Source organism: Natrix helvetica, assembly GCF_964273705.1.
Source record: "Natrix helvetica genome assembly, chromosome: W".
NCBI classification, from domain to species: Eukaryota; Metazoa; Chordata; class Lepidosauria; order Squamata; family Natricidae; genus Natrix; species Natrix helvetica.
In genome coordinates, this window is record NC_138555.1 from 46,820,083 (window position 1) to 46,841,893 (window position 21,811).

Sequence of the window (21,811 nt, forward strand, 5' to 3'; positions counted from 1 at the left end):
GTTAGACATGAATTCCCTTACAGAACCATGATTTTGCAATGTAATGAAGGCTCCATCTTCATGTTATATTGTGTCCTGGACTATGTGGGCTTCTTGGCTACTGCCAGCTTCATTGTGGCTTTTCTTGCCCGTAATTTACCTGATACCTTTAATGAAGCCAAATTCATCACTTTCAGCATGTTGGTCTTCTGCAGTGTATGGATCTCCTTTGTTCCAACTTATCTGAGAACCAAAGGAAAAGCCATGGTGGCTGTGGAGATCTTCTCCATCTTGTCTTCCAGTGTTGGGTTATTGGGATGTATCTTTTCCCCCAAATGTTTTATCATTGTGTTCAGGCCAGAACTTAATAGCAGGCACCAATTAATCAAACGGAATAATTAAATTAGGTCTACATTCTTTATCACTTACAGGGAAAGAATATTAGCAAAGGAAAATTAAGGATTGGTTTTTTCAATTTTCCTTCCTATCCTCCATTACATATTTATTTATTTATTTATTTATTTTATTCTTCGCATTTCTAAATCGCCCCCTCTCCCAAAAAGGGACTCGGGGCGGTGTACAGTCCACACAATACATAACAAATAATAAGTACAAATATAAATATAAATATAAATATTATATATATATATATATATATATATATATATATATATATGTGTGTGTGTGTGTGTGTGTGTGTGTGTGTGTGTGTGTGTGTGTGTGTGTGTGTGTTTGTGGCTAGCTGATGAGAGCTAAACAGCTTGAAATGGATCCATACTAGTCTCCCTTTATTTTATCAGCACAAATACAACATATATTGTTTTCGTAGATTTTCACGGGTGTAGGTATGCTGGTTTTGTTGTATTCGGGTCTTTACCCGTGTAAGGTTGAGATTGTCTTTGCAACATTTCGGCAGGATCTCACCTGCCATCTTCAAGCTGTGGGCTTTTAAGGCCACAGCTTGAAGATGGCAGGTGAGATCCTGCCGAAACGTTGCAAAGACAATCTCAACCTTACACGGGTAAAGACCCAAATACAACAAAACCAGCATATATATATATATATATATATATATATATATATATATATATATATATATATATATATATATATATATATATATATATATATATATATATATATATATATATTATATAATATATTATATATTATATATATTTATATAAATATATATTATATTTATATTTATATAAATATAAATATAAACATATCAACAAATCTATTTTGTACTTATAATCTCTCCTCCATTTCCTAAATTAGTTGTGCCCCCAGTTACTGAAGCAACAAAAGAAGGACAGAAGGAAGGAAGGAAGGAAGGAAGGAAGGAAGGAAAGAAAGAAAGAAAGAAAGAAAGAAAGAAAATTTCTGAAACATGTTTTTGTGTCTGAAACTTAAGCCTTTTTGCTATGCTATTCTATTTCCATTCTATAAAATCAGATTCTACTACAAATTTAATAAAAGGAAATACAACATTATTTTCTTTCTTTGTTTATTATTCTCTGATCATTTTTGATGCCACTTTTAATGTCTGCTAAAAAGGACAAAGTCTAGACATAGACTTTGGGTTGGTAATGCTACCTTGGTTTAAAATAATTTATTTATTTATTTTTCAGGATTTATAGACCGCCGCCTCTCCCCGACGGGAATCGGGGCGGTGTACAGGTGTCTCATTAAAACAAATACAAAAGATAAATATCCTATACCCTTAAAAACGAATTAAACCTAATACAGCTGTACAGAAAAGTAAAAATTAAAAGCAACTAAAAAGCATCCCCCTAAAAAACTTAAAAATGCAGGCTTGAGGGACTAAAATTGGGAATTAGGCCAGGCCGGCTAAGTTGAAAAGGTGGGTTTTTAGCTTCTTACGGAAGGAGCGGAGGTCGGTGGTAGTCCTGATATCCGGAGGGAGGTCATTCCAGAGGGTCGGGCCCATGACAGAGAAGGCCCTACTCCTGGGCGTCGCCCGCTGGCATTGCCTAGTGGACGGCACCCGGAGGAGTCCCTCTCTGTGAGAGCGAATCGGCCGAAGGGATGTATGGGGCAGGATACGATCCCGCAGATAACTAGGTCCTGTGCCATGGAGCGCTTTAAAGATGATAACCAACACCTTGAAACGCACCCGGAAAGCCACAGGTAGCCAGTGCAGCCCGCGCAGCAAAGGTGTTACGTGGGAGTATCTAGTGGCTCCCACAATTGTCCGCGCGGCCGCATTCTGAACCAGCTGCAGCCTTCGGGTGCATCTCAAGGGGAGCCCCATGTAGAGAGCATTACAGTAGTCCAGTCGAGACGTCACAAGCGCATGAGTGACTGTGCAGAGGGCGTTCCGGTCCAATAGGGGACGCAATTGGCGCACCAGGCGAACCTGGTGGAACGCCCCCCTTGCCACGGCTGTCACATGGTCATCCATTGACAGCCGGGCATCCAGGAGGACACCCAAATTGCGTACCCGATCCACGGGGGCCAGCTGTTCACCCCCAATGGCCAGTGATGGGCGTAACTGGTTGAACCGGGGTGCCGGTAGGCACAGTCACTCCGTCTTGGACGGGTTGAGTTTGAGTCTGTTACCTCCCATCCAGATCCGAACGGCTTCCAGACATCGGGACATCACTTCGACGACATCGTTGGGGTGGTCCGGGGTAGAGATGTACAGCTGCGTGTCATCAGCGTACAGATGGTAATCTACCCCGAACCCACGAATGATCTCGCCCAGTGGCTTCATGTATGTGTTGAACAGGAGAGGCGAGAGGACCGACCCTTGCGGCACCCCACAAGTGAGTGGCCTCAGGCTCGACCTCTGCCCCCCTGTCAACACACATTGCGTTCGACCAGAGAGGTAGGAGGAGAACCACCGCAGAACGGTGCCCCTCACCCCCAGCCCCTCCAGGCGACGCAATAGGATACCATGGTCGATGGTATCGAAAGCCGCCGAGAGATCTAACAGGACCAAGATGGAGGAGCAACCCCTATCTCTGGCCCTCCAGAGATCATCCACCAATGCGACCAAAGCCGTCTCCGTGCTGTGACCGGGCCGGAAACCGGACTGGTGCGGATCCAGATAATCAATTTCCTCCAGGTGCCGTGGGAACTGTTGTGCCACCACACTCTCTACAACCTTCGCCAAAAAGGAAAGGTTGGAGACGGGACAGTAATTAACTAAATTAGCTGGGTCCAGGGAAGGCTTCTTGAGTAGGGGCCTCACCACCGCCTCTTTCAAGACGGCCGGCAAGGACCCCTCTCTCAGTGAAGCGTTCACTAGTTCCTGGAGCCAGCCTCGGGTGACCTCCCAGGATGCCAGTATAAGCCAGGAGGGACACGGGTCCAGTAAACATGTGGTGGCTCGCAGTCGTCCACGTAACCTGTCCATATCGTCGGAAGTAACAGAGTCAAACTCCTCCCAGGATGGCACCTCAAGACCCACCTCCGACGTCTCTTCTAGACCGCTAACGGAGACCCATTTGCTGTGAATCTGAGCGATTTTGTCCTGCAGATATTCCCCAAATTCCTCTGCTCTACCCTGCAAGGGGGCTTCCCGCGGCCTCTGGGAAAGGAGGGAGCGGGTCACCTTAAACAGGGCGGCAGGGCGGTTATCTGCAGACGCAATAAGAGTGGCACAATATTGTCGTTTGGCCACTCTTAATGCCACAAGGTAAGTCCGTGAATAGGCTCTTACCTGTGCTCGGTCAGACTCGGAGCGTGACGATCTCCATCTGCTCTCTTGGCGTCTCTTGTGATGCTTCATCACCCCCAGCTCCTCGGTAAACCAAGGGGCCTGGGTGATTCGATGCCGCAAGAGAGGCCGCAAAGGCGCAACCCGGTCCAAGGCGCCGGCGGCCGCACTGTTCCATGCGGCCACTAGGTCCTCCGTCCGGGTGCGGGTCAGGGCTACAGGGAATGGCCCAAGCTCCATCTGGAACCTAACAGGTTCCATCAAGCGCCTGGGGCGGAACCATCTAGAGCATTCCGGTTCCGCCTCCCCGCGATGGGGAGCAGCGGTTGGAAAGTCGAGCCGGAGAAGTGAGTGATCTGACCATGACAGGGGCGTGACAACTAAATCCCCTACTCCCAGATCACTCCTCCACTGGCCAGATACAAAAATAAGGTCCAGTGTGTGACCTCCCTCGTGTGTGGGGCCCTGAATTACCTGGGTCAGGTCCATGGCTGTCATGGAAGCCATGAACTCCCGAGCCACCTCGGATGTTTCCCCTACCGATGGCAGGTTAAAGTCCCCCATGACTAACAGCCTGGGGGTCTCAACCGCCATCTCGGCGATCACCTCGAGGAGCTCGGGCAGGGCCACTGATGCATAGCGAGGAGCCAGGTATACAATCAGCAAGCCCAACTGTCTCCCTGGACCCCACTTCACACATAGGGACTCACAACCGGTTATCTGTGGCACAGTGGACTCTTGGTTCGAGGCCTTCCCTTACGATAACCGCTACCCCACCACCCCTACCCTGGGCCCGCGGCTGATGAAATGCATGGTAGCCTGGCGGGCACATTTCCACGAGGGGGAGACCTCCCTCGTGGCCCAGCCAGGTCTCCGTTATCCCTGCCAGGTCTAAATAAGTTAGAAGGTGTAATTTATTTTTATTGTTTGCTTAAATTATTGGGTTAAAAGAAATGGAAGCACTTGGAAACTTAGCAGGCTATGAAAAAAAAATGAATGTGTGAGTGTGGTACATAATTTGATAGACTATTAAGACTGCAGCCAAGAGTTTGAAACTAGTGGCAGTTAAGTGAAGAGTAGTGGACATTAATGAAAACAAGAGAGTTGATAGATCATCATTCAAAAACAATTAAACATTTTAAAAAAATGTTAGAATAATAAAAACATCCACAAAATAAGTACACATACCAGCCATGATGGTTAATCATCTACTAGTAAAGCCATGTCATGGGTCTCTTAACACCCCATTAAAGAAGAGTTACCTACTACCAGACCCTATCCCATGCTCCTTTCCACACAACTTTAATAACCCAGGAGAGGAATGGATCTAATACACAAATGGCAAAACTAACAGCTTAGAGGATTGTGTCCACCTCCTCAGGTTCCATTGGTTCCAGGTGACCTTGCAAGCCCTCACACCACACATATCTTGCTTTACAGTTGGAGTCCAACGTGTAGTTTATTTGAGTGATATGTCCAGCAGATGTGCAATGACCCTTTAAGTATTACTCTCTCCAAGGAGGGACCAAGTCACCTAAAATATGTATTACTTGGACAAGGCTAGATCCAGAAGGATGGATGAAACTTTAGGATGAAACCAGTTTCAGGTGTGACATCAGAGGAAAACCTAAGGCACAGGTGGCAGTATAGGAAAACCATAAAATTTCCCCTAATGAAAATTTCAGAGCTACAAGTACATCAGAATGGTATAAAACAGGGGTCAGCAACCTGTGGCTCTGAAGCCGCATGTGGATCTTTCATCCCTCTGCTGTGGCTCCCTGTCATTGGTCAGCTCCACAATTGATAGGGCTTTCAGTTAGGACAGAGAAAGAATACCGCACTAGGAGGAGACTCTATGGTGGTGGAACTGGTCAGCTTCAGAATTGAATGTGGGGCTTCTGTTTAGGACCCCTGGTATAAACCCTTTAAAATGGATAACTTAAAACTATTTTCTAATTTTGATGAATCTTACTCTTATTAAAAACATAACCAAAACAAAGAAGAAGATAGTTAAGCATGTCTTTTTATCATTTGTTCCTTGTTGTTTAAATCAGGCCTCAAAACAATAATGTAACATTTAGGGAAAAAGATGCATCCCAGGAGGGCAGCAGTAGAGCACAAGATAGAGAAGATCTCCACAGCCACCATAGCTTTTCCCCTAGTGTTCAGGTAGGTTGGAACAAAGGAGACCCATACACTGCAGAAAGCCAGCATGCTGAAGGTGATAAACTTAGCTTCATTAAAGCTGTCAGGTAATTTACGAGCAAGAAAAGCTACAATAAAGCTGGCAATAGCTAAGATACCCATGTAGCCCAAAACACAGTAGAAGAAGAAAGCTGAACCCTCATTGCATTGTAAAATAATTTCTTGGGACTCAGATTGCATGTCCAACTCAGGGAATGGGGACGATGTCGACAACCAAACAATACAAATACATACTTGCAAGAGACAGCATGAGAAGACAATAGAAAAGGCCAATCTTTTCCCCACCCATTTCCTCATCTGATATCCCGGTTTAGTGGCCATGAAAGCCACAACCACAGTAATAGTTTTGGCCAGGACACTAGAAATGGCCACTGAGAAGGTGATGCCAAAAGCTGATTGACGGAGAAGACAGGTCACTTTGCCAGGATGGCTGAGAAAGAACAAAGAGGAGAGAAAACAGAGGAGAAGAGAGACAAGGAGGGTGTAGGTGAAGGACCGGTTGTTGGCTTTGACAATGGGAGTATCCTTGTGCTTAATAAATGTTCCAAGTACCCAAGGTGTCAAGAAGAAGAAACAAAGAGCTGTTGAGGTTAACCCAATTCCTAGGGTTTCTTCAATATTTAGAAAGACCACTGGTTTAAACAATGCATTCTATCTTTTCCTTATTTGGATAGTGATCTTCTGAATATTCAAAACAGTCATCCATATCTGAAAAAAAAAGTCAAGGGATTTGTCATCTAGGCATTTCCTAGTTTTATTTTTGAGTGGGGGGAACCACATGTTATTCTTTTTGAGTTGTTTCCAATAGTTCTCAGTTTGATTGTGTTTCTATGTAAGCACAATTTTAATTCTATTGTATCATTTACGATTGGCATAAAATGAAGTGCAATTAATCTTAAAATGCAGTCTTTCTAACATTTTTGAAAATTACTAAAATAGAGACAATTTCAAAAAATGGAGAAGACGACTCTGATGATGGATGTAAGATTTGAATAAGAGAAGCAGATGGAGAACCGTTTAGATTCATTACAATATAATTCATTTAAACCCTCTAGCTTTTCTCCTTCCTAAAGAGTGAGTAAACTAGGAAACATCAGTATTTTTATTTTGGGGAAAAAAGGTGTGGTTCGATGAGAAAATACCATTGATTTACTTTCAATATTGCTGTTGTTCAGTTGCTAAGTCATGTCTGATTCTTTGCTATCTCATGGGCCATAGCACACTATTTTCCTCATCCTCCACTGTCTCCCTGAGTCTGCCCAAACTCATGCCCACTGTGTCAATGACACTATCTATGTATCTCATGCTCTTCAGTCTCCTTCTCCTTTTGCCTACAATCTTTCCAGTGAGTCCTCTCTTCTCATTTGGTGGACAAAATATTTGAGCTTCAGCTTCCGTACCTGCCCTTCCAAAGAAACATCAGGATTTGTTTATTTTAGGGTTGAACTTTTAATATAGGAAACAAATATATTACTGTGTTCCAATGAATTTTGTCCTGACCTTTGTGATGCTTCTATGTTATATGAGATAACATTAATAGGTTCTACAGGCAGCCCCCTTATATGAATATTTGATCTATTCACAAATCTTCGCTTTTCTAATGAAGCTTTTTTCATTTCCCTTATTTTCATGCTTTCATGAAAAATGGAAAACAGCGGAAGATGTGACAGTTCATTGACAACTAAACTGACCTGAACCATTCAAACATTTGTTAGTTGGATTTTACAATTTTAACCACAGTCATTTTTTTATTTTATTTTAATTTAATTTATTCTCCTTATTTTGTAATCTAGCTTTGCACTGGAATTGATTTAAATTGCAACTAGAAGTTTAAATGTAACTAGATTCTTATTTCTCTGCCCTGTTTAAAAAAGGAACATTGTGGCTCTCAAAAACTCTATGGCTCAATCAGTGGTGGGTTTCAAATTTATTTGGAACCTACTCTGTGGGTGTGGCCTCCTTTGTGGGAGTGGCTTGCCGGCCATGTGACCTGGTGGGAGTGGCTTGCCGGCCATGTGACCGGGTGGGAGTGGCTTGCCGACCATGTGACCGGGTGGGAGTGGTTTGCCAGCCATGTGACTGGGTGGGAGTGGCCAAGACGATGTCACTGAATTCTTTGCCCCAATGGATGAACTACAATAAGATTAAAATAAGTACAAAAACAATAAAAGAGCAACTTACAAAAGGAAGATGACTGTTCTTGTCAGTCTTCAGTATAACGGACTCCAATCAATGAGCTGCACAAAGAAGAGACACAGAAATGAACTCTTTCATTGCATGCACTGCATTGGGATGAAACCAGCACACAAAATAATAGAAAAGGAAAATTACTCTCCTTTTTTGCGTCTTCTGCACCACCACCTCATGCTCCAACAACCTGTACAAAGGAGAGACACAGAAACCAAGACTTTAATTGCTTGCACTTCACTATCTCAAGGATGAACACAGCACAGACCACACCACACCCAGCAATAAAGACAGCTACCTACAGAGGAAGGATCCCTGGCTTGCCGGTCTTCTGCACACCACCTTATCGATTTACTTTGCTCAAAAAACCTGCACAAAGGACAGACACAGAAAGCAAGACTTTAATTGCTTGCACTACTATATTAAGGATGAAACAAGCACACAAAGCAATAAAAGAGCTACTTAGATAGGAAAGATGACTGTCCTAGCGGTCATACTCTGTTGCCTCTTCACCCTGTTAAATAATACTAACTGCAGAAGAACTAAAACAATATTGGACTCAATTGTGGTTGTAAGCTGAGGACTACACTACAGGTAACAGAAGGGACCTCTGTTTTCACCCAACAATGTACAGTCTTTTCAGGAAGGGTGTCCCCCAACAAACAGGAAAGATATAGTCTTTCATCCAAGAAGATAGTTCAAGAATGAATGTCATAGGTAGATTCACAGAGCAATACAGATTTCTTTTTCTGAAATTTAGTTCTAAGTTCAAAAAAACAGAAATATAATGAATTCGGTTCAGTACTTAGGTCGGTCCAAGTAGCTATTCAAGAGTTAGTGGTTAGAAGCAATGGTAAAGCAAGATATGGAATTAAAACCAGAAATATTTTGTTGGCTATTTGAAAAGGAGTACAATATATATTTAATTTTACACATGTTAGCAGCTGCTGGAATTGTGTTTGCACAACAGTGGAAAAACAGAGATATGAAAATGAATAAATATTAGAATGTGCAGGAATAAATAAATTTTGTGGAGAGGGAGCGGCCTATAAATTGAATTAATAAATAAATAAATTAATTAATTAAAATCAAGAAGGCTTTGAATACTTTTTCACGTGGGATTTGTTTTAGCAATTGCTAACTAACAGAAACAGAAATTAGAAATCCAAAAGTATGAAAGAAAACACCAATTATGTAAGGAAAGGTCCCTAAAATGTATAAGGAAATATTACTAGATCATTATTAATGCATAGATAACTGTGGGACATTACACACCCACACCCACACAAACTATGACAGTGCCAGGAAAACACCAAAAAATAAGAATCCCCACCCCCCCAAAGACTGCAAATGAAACCAGTTTTTTTTCCTAACCCTAAGGACAGGAAAGACAAAGCCACTGGAATAAAAACCATCAAGGCATTGTGGGAAATTATAAAGGACAGTGCCAGGAAGCTCACAGAACCATCAACCACCTCAGAATTACATAAATGAGGGTGAAACCCACAAAATCTTGCAAAGCTGCCTTGCACCAACCTGGCCTGCCCATAGAAAAGCAGCCACTTTGAGATACATAAACCTGGTCTGAACACTTTTAAGCAACATATTGCATCACAAAGAAAACATTTGCAAAAAGGAATAACATTTCTTGTAGTAAATATATTTTATAAACAGTTAAAAAATAAAAATTCCCAAACAATAATTTTAAAAAGATATTCTATAAATGAAAAAAATCCTTAAAAACCATTGTTAAGTATTCCACCAGCAATAATTTATACTATAACTATTTTAAGGTATTGTACCAGCCATAGCATACTGTAACCATTATTCCACCAGCAATAATTTATACTGTAACCATTTCAAACTATTCCACACACAATAATTTAAAATGAAACCATTAAAAATATTCCATACACAATAAATTACAATAAAACAATTTAAAACAATTCTATGCACAATACATTTTAAAGTATTGAGTATAGAATATTTTAAAATGGTTTCTTTTAATTTATTTTGGATAGAATCTTTTTTAAAATAGTCTAAGACAATTTTAAAAAAGAATCCACACACAATAAATTGAAGTAAACCATTTTAAAATATTCTATACTCAATACTTTTAAGTAAAATTATTTTAAAAAATTCTATGCACAATAAATAAAATATTATTTTAAAATACATTAAAAAAATAAAAGAAAAAAAACCAGGTTACTTACCAGCAGGCAGAATCAGCAGCTCTCCGATGCGATGGATGGATGCAACAGGCAGCAGACAGGCAGAGAGGCAGCAGAACAGGTAAGACTGTTAGGTCGCCTGGCAGGCTTAGCCAGCCAGGCGAGGCTGTAGAGGGGGGGCGGGGGGCTTTCGGCCTAGCCTCGCGGAGGCTTGCCGCCCGCCGGCCGCACAGCCTACGCCAGCCCGGCGCTTCATCGAGGGAAGGCCCGGAGGCCTTTCCTCGCGGAGGCTCTCCAGCCGCCGGCCGCGCGGCCTACCCCAGCCCGGCGCTTCAGCGAGGGAAGGCCCGGAGGCCTTTCCTCGCGGAGGCTTGCCGGCCGCCAGCCGCACAGCCCACGCCAGCCCGCCGCTTCAGCGAGGGAAGGCCCGGAGGCCTTTCCTCGGCGAAGCTAGCCTCCCGCCGCCCCCCTCGCACTTAGTTGCTTACCTGAAGGAAGCAGTAAGCTCCTGGAAGGTGAAGGGAAGGGAGTTTTGAAATGGAGGACCCGCTTTTAAACAGGTCGCCTCCAGCCCGCTCACTGATTGGCTGGACTCCAGCCAATCAGTGAGCGGCAGGCTGGGCTAGCTAGTTTAGTGCGGACGGGCGGGGGAGCGAGCGAGCGAGCTGCGTTGGGACGGCAAGGGCGATCGAGCGACAGAAGTTACTTCCGGGTCCGGTTACTTCCGGGTTAAGTCACGAACCGGATCGCACGATCCGGTGCGAACCGGTAGGAACCCACCACTGGGCTCAATGCATCTAAAGCTTGTGTTTGCATAGCAAATATGACCTGTAGGCATCTCAATGGCAAATTGAGTTTGATCCACAGGTAAAGAAATGAATATTTGCCATAAAGTATTCATAAATCTAATAATTGTATACATCCTAAATGTGTTACAGTTTGCTTAAGAATATCTAATGAAAGCTTCCTGAATGTCTAACCTACCCATTTGATTTGAAATCTTCCCTTCCGGACATTGAATGCAGCCATAACAACAGAATTTTTTTTTCTTCATCTCCTTTCTTCCAAAATCCAGGGGAACCATGATCATTATATTGAGAAAGTGAAAGAACCTGTTGATAAACATAAAAGGTTTTTGAAAAGGGAGATCTTTAAAACAGTTTCTCATTTTTTTCCCCTTTATGGAGACAGATAATATTTTACTTCCCAGTGAGCTGCTGAATTTTATCATCTTGGATTTATACTGTGCAGTAAAAAGGTGTTGAAATTACAAGGATGTGTAAGAGGACTTGAAGAGGGGAAAAGAAATTAAATAAATTAGCACAATGGCAATATTATGGAAATGATATGCTTCTTGTAATTTCAAATGGAATTGTAACCCACATATGTAAACTTGGTTTTAAAATCATACTACCAATCCGTCAATTTAGTAAATGAAACTTTGCACAGGACATGACTTCCACCCCGTTCAACAACAGAAATCAGATTTGGAAAATCACTATCTTCAGTATGGTTTAACAGACAATGATCATCAGATCATAATGGATCAAAATGCAATTTGCGCAGGCTGTAGAATAGAATAGAATAGAATAGAATAGAATAGAATAGAATAGAATAGAATAGAATAGAACAGAATAGAATAGAATAGAATTCTTTATTGGCCAAGTGTGATTGGACACACAAGGAATTTGTCTTTGGTGCATATGCTCTCAGTGTACATAAAAAGACAAGATACATTCATCAAGAATCATAAGGTACAACATTTAATGATAGTCATAGGGCAAAAATAAGCAATCAGGAAAAAATCAATATCAATATAAATCACAAGAATACAAGCAACAAGTTACAGTCCTGCAGTCATAAGTGGGAGGAGATGGGTGATAGGAACGATGAGAAGACTAATAGTAATAGTAATGCAGCCTTAGTGAATGGTTTGACAGTGGTGAGGGAATTATTTGTTTAGCAGAGTGATGGCGTTTGGGGGAAAAACTGTTCTTGTGTCTAGTTGTCTTGTGCAGTGCTCTATAGCATTGTTTTTAGGGTAGGAGTACTGTGCACGTCTACTGATAAAAAAACCCCCGATTGTCATAGCCTCTAACTTCACACTCTAACAACCCTGTCTGGACTAAATTGCAAAATACTAATCAGAAAAAAATAAATTTCCACATTTTTAAAAAGTGTGTTGGGCACAAAGCAAAGAAACATTGCTTTCTGACCCTTCTTCATTAAACTTTTCTTGAAACTGTGCTGGATACATTTACAAGACAGGCCAATTCTATGTGGAAATGAAATGGTTATTTATGGAACCAAGGATGATATATAAACCTCATTGACTAGAATGACATTTGCAAAGGTATTGGTTATTTTCATCTTCTTGTATTCTGTAACTTAGAATCACCTCTTACACCATCAGTCTTGTTGCCTCAATATTTCTATTGATATGTGAGTATAGGCCAGAGCAAACAAGCTATACTCAGTAGTGGATGAGAATGACTATCCACTAAAACAAAAGGTAGGCAAAGCATCTTTTGAGATATTACCTGCCAAGGCTGAAGATCTGGAAATTCAAACCTTTGAATCTCTCTCTGTTGGGATCTCGTTCTCACTGCCTCGTGCAAAGAATGTGCCATTGCATAGACAGCATTGTAGATACTGTAGCTTTGGCCAGTCAGCTGCAACTCAAACAGAGGTGCAGGCAGATCCCCCAAATTCTCTTCTCCACTACAAATGTCATCATACATTAAGGTTAATTCCTCATTTGGAAATGAACAGTCAAACAATTGCTCCCAAACATTTTGAAAAAATCCATTTTTGTGCTGTAGGAAGTTATCACCCAGCCCTCTCCCAGAAAAATGAAATATCCTAGGAAATATTGAAAAGGCAGAATATTATATTTCCCTGGATGTGAAAAGGAAGAAATATGTTTTAAATTGAGAATAGCTCCCTGTAGCTTCCTGCCTCCACCCACTTTGTCAATGGGCCATTAAGGTGGCCAAGCCAGTCCCTTTACATAATAAAGAGTTCTCCCCTTCAGCTCCAGGGGGATGTGTTGCAGTAGTATCTGATCCACCATTAAGGACTAAACAAAAGAACATGTGCTCAGAAGAACTATCTCTGGTAATTTTCCACTACGTGCAGGCCTCTGGAAGGAGGCTGAACCACTTTAGGAGGAAAACAAAGGAGACAAAAGGATCTCATCAATACAATGCCAGGATGAGCAGCCAAATGTAATCATGACCTAATATGGTAGTGATAAACCTATGTATGTACCCTTTACTCCGCCCTTCATTGTTTACCAATAAAAGAGGTCCCCAGAGGCAACTCTGGGTGCGATCTCATCCCGAGGAACCTTGTGTGGTGTCTTCACTCTCCATCTCATGAAATCGCCCCCCGGAGAAGGCCTCTGGCCCAACTGGGAAGATTGAGCCCCGGTTTTCCACAACTGGTGACCCCGACGTGATTCTGCGGAATACGTCTCGGACTGCCCACGCTTACCCGCCTGGAAGAGGCCTGCGCATTCGACCTGTCTGAAACACGACTTGGTTATTCCGTAAGTTATGGGTAGAAAATTCTCTCAGCAGCAATTTGGACGTTTGCAAGAGCTGAGGGAATTAACCGAATCTTCTATAAAAATAGCTTCTCAAGGGGGTAAAAATCTTCCCCAATTAAAAAAGAAGGAATTAAAAATTCTTTCTCCAAAATTATCTTCAATTGGTCTCATGGAGAGGTTAATTTTTCTTCTCCTCCACGGTTAGAGGAACAATTAGCAAAAGAGGAGGGGAATAAACATATGTTTTCTGTCTCTCCACCTAAATTGATTCCACAAGATCATGAAGTAATTAGTTTAAAGGATTGCTTTTTTTTCTATCCTCCCTTACCCTGCTTTGCAAGAAAAGTCCACTTTCTGTGTGTCTGCTTCTTATCTCTTCCCCCCCTCCCCCCCTCCGGGATGTCTGTTGCTTCCCCCCCCCACGCCCCTCCCTTACCTCTAATCCTCCAACAATGCCTTTTCTGTGGGGGAGGGAACCTTGTTCTGATGTGTTTCAGCCCTAGAAGATTGTACTTTTCAGGTGAGTATAGATTTTTTCCCTTTTGGGGGGAGGAGGAGAGTGTTGCCTTGTGTGTGCATGTATGAAATGAAGGAAATTCCTACTAAAGGTTTGCCTTCAACCATAATAAATTTATCATAATAAATGTTCCAAGTATCCAAGATGTCAAGAAGAAGAAACAAAGAGCTGCTGAGGATAAGGCAATTCCTAAGTTTTCTTTAAAAGTTAGAAAGACCAGCAGTTTCGGGATGCATCCTTTCTTTTCTTTCTTTGGATAATGATCTTCTGAACATTCAAAACAATCTTCCACATCTGGAAAGAAAATCAAGCAATTTTTTTTTCATCTGGGCATTCCATATTGCTGAAAATTACCTTATTAATTTTATGCAACCCAGAGGTTTATTAATGTTTGCTTAAGTCTAATGAAAAGTGGTAGAATGCCTAACTTACTATTCTGATTTGAAATCTTCCCTTCTGGGCATGGAATACAGTCGTAGCAGCAGAACTGATTTCCCTCAATCCCTTTTTTCCAATATCCATGGAAACAAGGGTCATTGCATCGAGAAAGTGGAAGAACCTGATGATGAGGATAAAAGATTTTGAAACTGGATATATTTAAAACAGTTTGCAATTTTTCTCCTTTATGGAGGAGAATTATTTTTGACTTCCCAAAGGATACTGACTTTATTAGAAAATAATTGCACATGTGGATAAACGCATGGACATATGAACACTCTTGGAAATGCCACCAAATATGCATACATGGCTTTTATACTGTAATTTCCTTTTGTCAATTTGATGAGTGTTTGATCATCAACAGCATTTGAAAAGAATATGCCTTTGTTTCTTTTAAAAATGAGAAATCACATTTTGAAAGAGACAATGTTCAACATGGAATCATAATGGATTAAGGTGTGGGCGATTCATTGATTTGATACCTGGTTAAAAGCCGGATTCCAGGCAATCACATCTTCATCAATGAATAATTCCTTCCCTTTTGGAGCCTGTGGATCCAGCTTTCCAACTCTAACTCTCTGAAAGGATCTGTTTGGAAAAGTGATCAAGTTTGTGATATTGAATCCACCTGTTGCTTCTCCTTTCTCATTCAGGAACACTCTCTCCCCAGCTGAATTGTTAAAAGAAATGCCTTGTAGAAATGAATGGAGCTACTTGAAAGGGAATAAAAGAGAAAGGGAATTGAAAGTATAATAATGTAGAAGAGAATATCATATTCAATGTTTTCACCATTCTTTCCATTCCAATAACAATAATTAAGGTAAAGGTTCCCCTCACACATATGTGGTTAAGATGCCGAGCTTGTCAATTTGGTGGTTCAAATCCCTAGTGCTACGTAACGGAGTGAGCTCCTGTTACTTGTCCCAGCTTCTGCCAACCTAGCAGTTCGAAAGCATATAAAAGTGCAAGTAGAAAAATAGAAACCACCTTTGGTGGGAAGGTAACAGCGTTCCGTGTGTCTTCAGCATTTAGTCATGCCGGCCACATGACCACGGAGACATCTTCAGACAGTGCTGGCTCTTCAGCTTTGAAACGGAGATGAGCACCACCCCCTAGAGTTTGAAACGACTAGCACATATGTGTGAGGAGAACATTTACCTTTACCTTAATTATTGTTATTGGAATGGAAAGAATGGTGAAAACATTGAATATGATATTCTCTTCTACATTTCTGCATATTTATAATTGATATTTCATGGAAATATATAAGTCCACTCTATTATTAATTTTATATTATTTTAAGGAAAGGTAAGAATACATTGAAGGTGAGTGAAAATTTGAAATTATGTAAGTTTCTTCGATTATGATCGGGTTCCCTATTTAAACAACTAATTCTACATATATCATATCTAATCTGTCCTGATTGGTACAAAGGTGTTCAACAGTTTGAGATCTGACTAGTTTCCTTTAGCAAAATTTTTAATCTGAGACTCAATATTCTTTGATAGATAATTAGGGGTGGAGATTATGGCAAACAAATTTGTTTCATACTATGGATGCAACATGTAAAACAGACCACTTTTATTTCATTCCTCTAAAACTCTAATAAAGACAGAAAGTTCAGTTTGTCAGACAGGAAAATTTCATGAGCCACACAGAAAGTTCTTAGAGAGTTGATTATTTTTGGAGGAGACAATGAACAATAATCTAGATTATCACTTTAACTGTCTTTTATTGTGCAAGATCAGGTGATTTACTAAATAACTCCTGCCAGCATCTAAATCATAATTTATAGAGTAGCTTCTTGATGAACAGATTGATAGAATAACAACAAAAACTGTTTTCTGTATCTATTTTAGACAGAACAGTAGAATTTTACAAGGGGCTTTGGAGGTCTTCTAGTCAAATACCCTGCTCAAGGAGGAGACCCTATGTCCTATGCAATTCATGCTGATTATTCTTGGGAATTTTAATAAAGCATAACATAAATTTTAATAAAGCATAATCTACTCTTGATGGCAAGGAAATGACATCTTTTTCTGTAGCTCACTATGCAGTTATATTACATGTTTTATCTTCTAATCCTTCTCACTTACCGCATCAGATTTATTTTATTTTACTTTACTTTATTTTTTATTTTATTTTACTTGTTTTTTTATTTTACTACTTTATTTTATTTTTTACCGTATATCCCACCTTTATTATTTCTACAGAATAAAAGAGTTGGAAGGGACCTTTGAGGTCTTCTAGTCCAACACCCTGCTTGAAGGAATGAGAGGTAACCTTACGTAAAGACATGCGTAGGAAGCTACCATGATTTCAGTAGCTGGTTATCTTGGATACCTACAAGCTCACCTAATTAGCAGACCCAGATGTGGGAAAAGAGGAAAGGTTGCGTACAGACATGCGCATTACAGCCATGATCTCAAGTGGCCGTTTATCTTTTAGCCCATGATCTCACCGAGCAGAGACAGGCCGTATCAGGGAGTTATGTGAGATTCAACCTTGGCTGGTGGAGCCTTCTGGATTCACAAGGGAAAAATGAAGGAGTAAACCAAAAACAATACTGTTGCTTACTGTGCTTTGCTTGTTAAAACTGTATAAAAGCCAAATAAACTCTGCGTAAGGCAGACAGACATTTTGGACACCACTGCTTGATGGATTTCTGAAAACCTACACCTGCTCAGGCAGGAAACCTTATACCATTTCAATAAATAAAATAGTAATAATAAAAAATAAACTAATTGTCATTTTAACTATCTCTTATTGTGCAAGCTAGGGTGATGTACTAAATATCTCCTCTCAACATATAACCCATAAGTTATACAGTAGCTCCTTGATGATCAGAATAACAGAATAACAACAGAAACCATTTTTCTATATCTATTTTAGACAGAACAGTATAATAGGGTCAGAAGGGACATTGGAGGTCTTTTAGTCAAACACCCTACTCAATAAGACACTATGCCATTTCAAACAAAAAAGCTACCCTTCTCTTCATTAAAATCTACAGTGTTGGAGCATCCAAATTTCTGAAGACAAGTTGTTCCACTAATTAATTGTTAATTATTCTCACCATCAGGATTTTTTTTGGCTTATTTCTACTTTGTTTATTATACTTGTTTCCACATACAAAAAAAAAACATTAAGACATTCCACAAGGATATTTTACATCAAACTGCTCATTTAAAAAAAGAAGAAATGTCCAATGAAGAGAGAATACCTGCCAAGCCTGCAGATTTAGATGATCAGGTTTTTTAACACAGCGTAATTGTCTTCCTTTTGAACCTCAACATGTATAGTGCCTGCAAAGCATGAGCCACAGCATAAATGGCATTGTAGATGCTGTAGCTTTGGCCAGTCATTTCCATTTCAAAGACAGGCCCAGGAAGGTCCTCCAACTTCATCTCCCCAGTGCATTTCCTACTTGGCTGTACTTGTAACTCTGATTTTGGAAATGAACAATCAAAGGATTGTTCCCAAACTTCCTGCAGAAACCCATCTCTGTAGACAGAAACAGGATTTACAGTCTGAAGAAATTCCTTGAAACTTACAAATGCGCTTGAATGAATGGTGAAGGAAATAGCCCCATAGAACATCGTGAGATCCCAATTGATTTGAAATCCTGATAATATGAAATCAATCTGTGCAGTCATGAGCCATACTTTTCTAAATGGTGCTATTTCTTTGCTTTCAGGATCTGCCAGAAATGTGACAGCTCTTAGCCACGTAATTGCCCAGGATTCTCCATAGACAAGAACTGCATTGGCTTTGCTATTTATCAAATTAATGGAAATCATGGAGATTGTTCAATAAACTTCTGGGAAGACCTCTAAGTGGACCAGTTGTGAAAGCCTTTCTGTGAATGATGAGCAGATTCCATTCTCTGCAAGTAAGGGCTGCATTTTCTGTAAGAAATTCTCTCCATTGTTGTTATCCATAGCAAAAATCCCAATCCATGTCCACCTGAAAGGGTGAAGCAGTTGAATAATCCCAATGTAGTGATGGTCCTCTTTTGGGACCATGAAATAAAGTGAAGAGAGCCTACTGGTTTGAAATGCATCTTGGGCTAATGAGCCATATGTCAGCTGCAAGAAAGTGGAGCAGGATTCTGTTCAATTATTAAATATAACCTAATGTTTCTAGTCTGGTTTTATTATAAAATATATCAAAGGTCTGCTTAAAGACGAACAGTCCATAACTACAGTGCAGGTGGCCAGATTCTGTGCAGCAGCACTGGGGATTCATTGCAAACATGTGTCTTCTCCACCATAATTATGTTATATATGAGTCGCCATGGGTGAATAAGCGGCAATATAAATTCAATAAATAAATAAAAATAAATAAATAAATCAAAAAAATGTGGCAAACCTTTTACACTGCTTAGTCTTTTCCCTTTTAGCATTGAACCTACAATGGGCCACACAATTTATGGGCTGTAATTTTGGCATAGTTAGACCATGTATAATTGACAGACTGGATCTTATTATAGATTTTTGCTGTTATTTATTATTTTATACTAGATTTTTTAATTGCATATTTACAGAGTATTTTTATTTGTTCTGGTCTCTGGTCTAAGACTGTAATGAACTGATTGATTGATTGATTGATTGATTGATATATCAAAGAAACAATTTTTCCCTATAATTCTTCTAAATATTAATATAAAAAAGAATTTATTGGAATTACTTAAAATACACATAATACATCAATTGTTTTAATAGAAGAAAAGGGTACTACGTTAAAATATTCACTCAGGTATGGAGTAAGTCTGGATACTCACTTCCTGTATTTGGCAGTTTGGTAGTGTAGGAAGTTATCACCCAGCCCTCTCCCAGAAAAATGAAATATCCTAGGAAATATTGAAAAGGCAGAATATTATATTTTCCTGGATGTGAAAAAGGGAGAAACACATTTTAAACACAAAGTAAATTCCTGCAGCTTCCTGCCCATCCCCACTTTGTCAATGGGCCATTAAGAAGGCCAAGCTAGTCCACTTTACATAATAAAGAGTTCTCCCCTTCAGCTCCAGGGGGATGGGAATGAAGGCATGATAATATAAGCCTTTACTCAACTGACCACATGGCATCTGAGAATTCAACTAAACCTGGATTCAAAACTCAGCCTAGAGGGTTGCCCTTGCATGGGCCCATGTGAGTCTGACAGCCAATCAGAATACATTTCTTACACAGGAACAGGAAACAGAGAGGTGGGACTGAACAGGTTATAAAAAGCCCAGCAAGCCCCTCCATCTTCCCTTCTCTTCTTCTCCACCAACATTGAAGCATGCAATCACCTTTTCTGTTCAGGACTCAGGCCATGTAGTCCTGTCCACCATTAAAACCATCTTTCCAAGCAGCCTCCATGTCTCCAGTGTCTTTTTCCCCACTTGGAGCTGAACCCAGAAGGACATTTCTTTCAACAGTAGTTTCAGGCAAGAGTGCTAAGTAGTAGACCTGAAGAAATGCACAACTCCTTAACACAAACTTATGCCTAATCTTTGATGCTCATTAAATATTCCATCACAACAAGAAGCAAATATAGAATTTTCCTCCTCAATCCCATCACAGCTTACTCATGGAATCTTGAAGAATCCTATCATTTCACCTATATAAAATGATGTGTCAAAATCCAATCCTCCAATGATAGCTATGAGATTCTTCTGATTATCACACTTGTAGTTAGGGACAAATTCCTGGGATTTGAAAAGCAGGTCCAAGGTGGTGCGATAGGTCATCCTTGCATTCAGGTAACTGTCATAGATGTGGAACCCCAGAGTGACATTAGGTAAGATCTGGGAGTCCTCATTTATCTGCTTGATACCAAAAGCCAAGGCAAGGATGTTGTGGAAAGTAAGGACTCTAAGACCAGCTCTTTGCAATGCAAGAAAGTTTATTGCGCAGGTTCAAACAGCTCAAACAGCATAAGTGGGGTCTGAACCCCGAACAGTCCCCTCCAGCAATCTTATATAGCCCATTTGACGTAAGCATTTACATTTACATGTATGTTCCAAATATGGTAAAAGAGTACATGGAAAAATACAGAAAAGACAAGAATAAAAGTCTGTTAGTGGGCAGTTTATGAAACCCAGACATCTGCAAAAATAATAAGGAACTGTCCCCTCTCCTTGACTGATTAAGCAGGAAACATCCGTCCTCCCTGTCTGTGCCTAAAGATAAAAATACCACATCAGCAGTTCTCACAGCAACCGTCTGCATTTTTCTCCTTGACCAAAGTTTGCACTTATAACGAACCAAAGTTTGAGGCCTACCTCATTCCCCCCTTTGTGACTCATCTGTTACATCCAGAAGAGTCACATACTCGGTGTCTTCTTCCTGATCTCCTATTGGGTTCATTTTCTCATATTCTAACATAGCCATCACTTGGGCGGTTGCTCTCCTTTCTGCTAATAGGGACAGGCTATTGGATATAGTACGGACAAAGATAGGCAATATACATGGCAGTATTACACATCCAGCAGCTATGAGTCCTATTAGAGCAACTATGGCTTGTAATCCTGGGAGTTTGGAAAACCATCCCCCAAATACCTCTTTCAGATTAAATCCTTTCCATATTTGAGTGGGATTATGTGTGAGCTGGCGAATTTCTGTAGTCAATTGTTTTACCACTTTCCCTGTTTCATCAATTTGTAGGCAGCAATTGGATAGGTTGAATTTTCCGCACACTCCTCCTTCTTTAGCTAGGAGATAGTCTAGAGCCAATCTGTTTTGATATACAGCAGTTCTTATCTTATCGGTGGCTTCCGACAAAATATTAAGTGCTTTGTCTATTCTCACCCCAGCCAGATCCAGAACTGCCTGTAACCGGATAATTCTATTTAACATGTATATAGGGGTACGGTATCCCCATGACCCATCTTCAGCCCATGTCGCTCTTCCATAGGTACACACTATGCGTTCACTAGTCCATTCCTCATCCTCCTTATCATAGGCAGAATATTCCTTACAAGGGAAGTCTGAGAATACAGTCTGCACTTCACTTTTTGCTCTCATTCCTACCTGTTCATATAAGGGGACTCCTAATATTTGTTTTGATTGGATTGGTAACAAGAAAAA

At 40.5% G+C, this 21,811-nt stretch overlaps 1 protein-coding gene across 1 annotated transcript; it reads right to left on the bottom strand.

Annotated features, from left to right (window-relative positions):
• Positions 1-5,677: 5,677 nt before the first annotated feature.
• LOC309400284 (vomeronasal type-2 receptor 26-like) lies at positions 5,678-20,472 on the bottom strand (the record flags this gene model as incomplete). Its single annotated transcript, XM_081968696.1, has 5 exons — positions 5,678-6,453; positions 10,719-10,738; positions 18,024-18,223; positions 18,566-18,747; positions 20,343-20,472. The coding sequence occupies 5 exons, from the start codon at positions 20,470-20,472 to the stop codon at positions 5,678-5,680; spliced, it is 1,308 nt and encodes a 435-aa protein (XP_081824822.1).
• Positions 20,473-21,811: the final 1,339 nt, after the last annotated feature.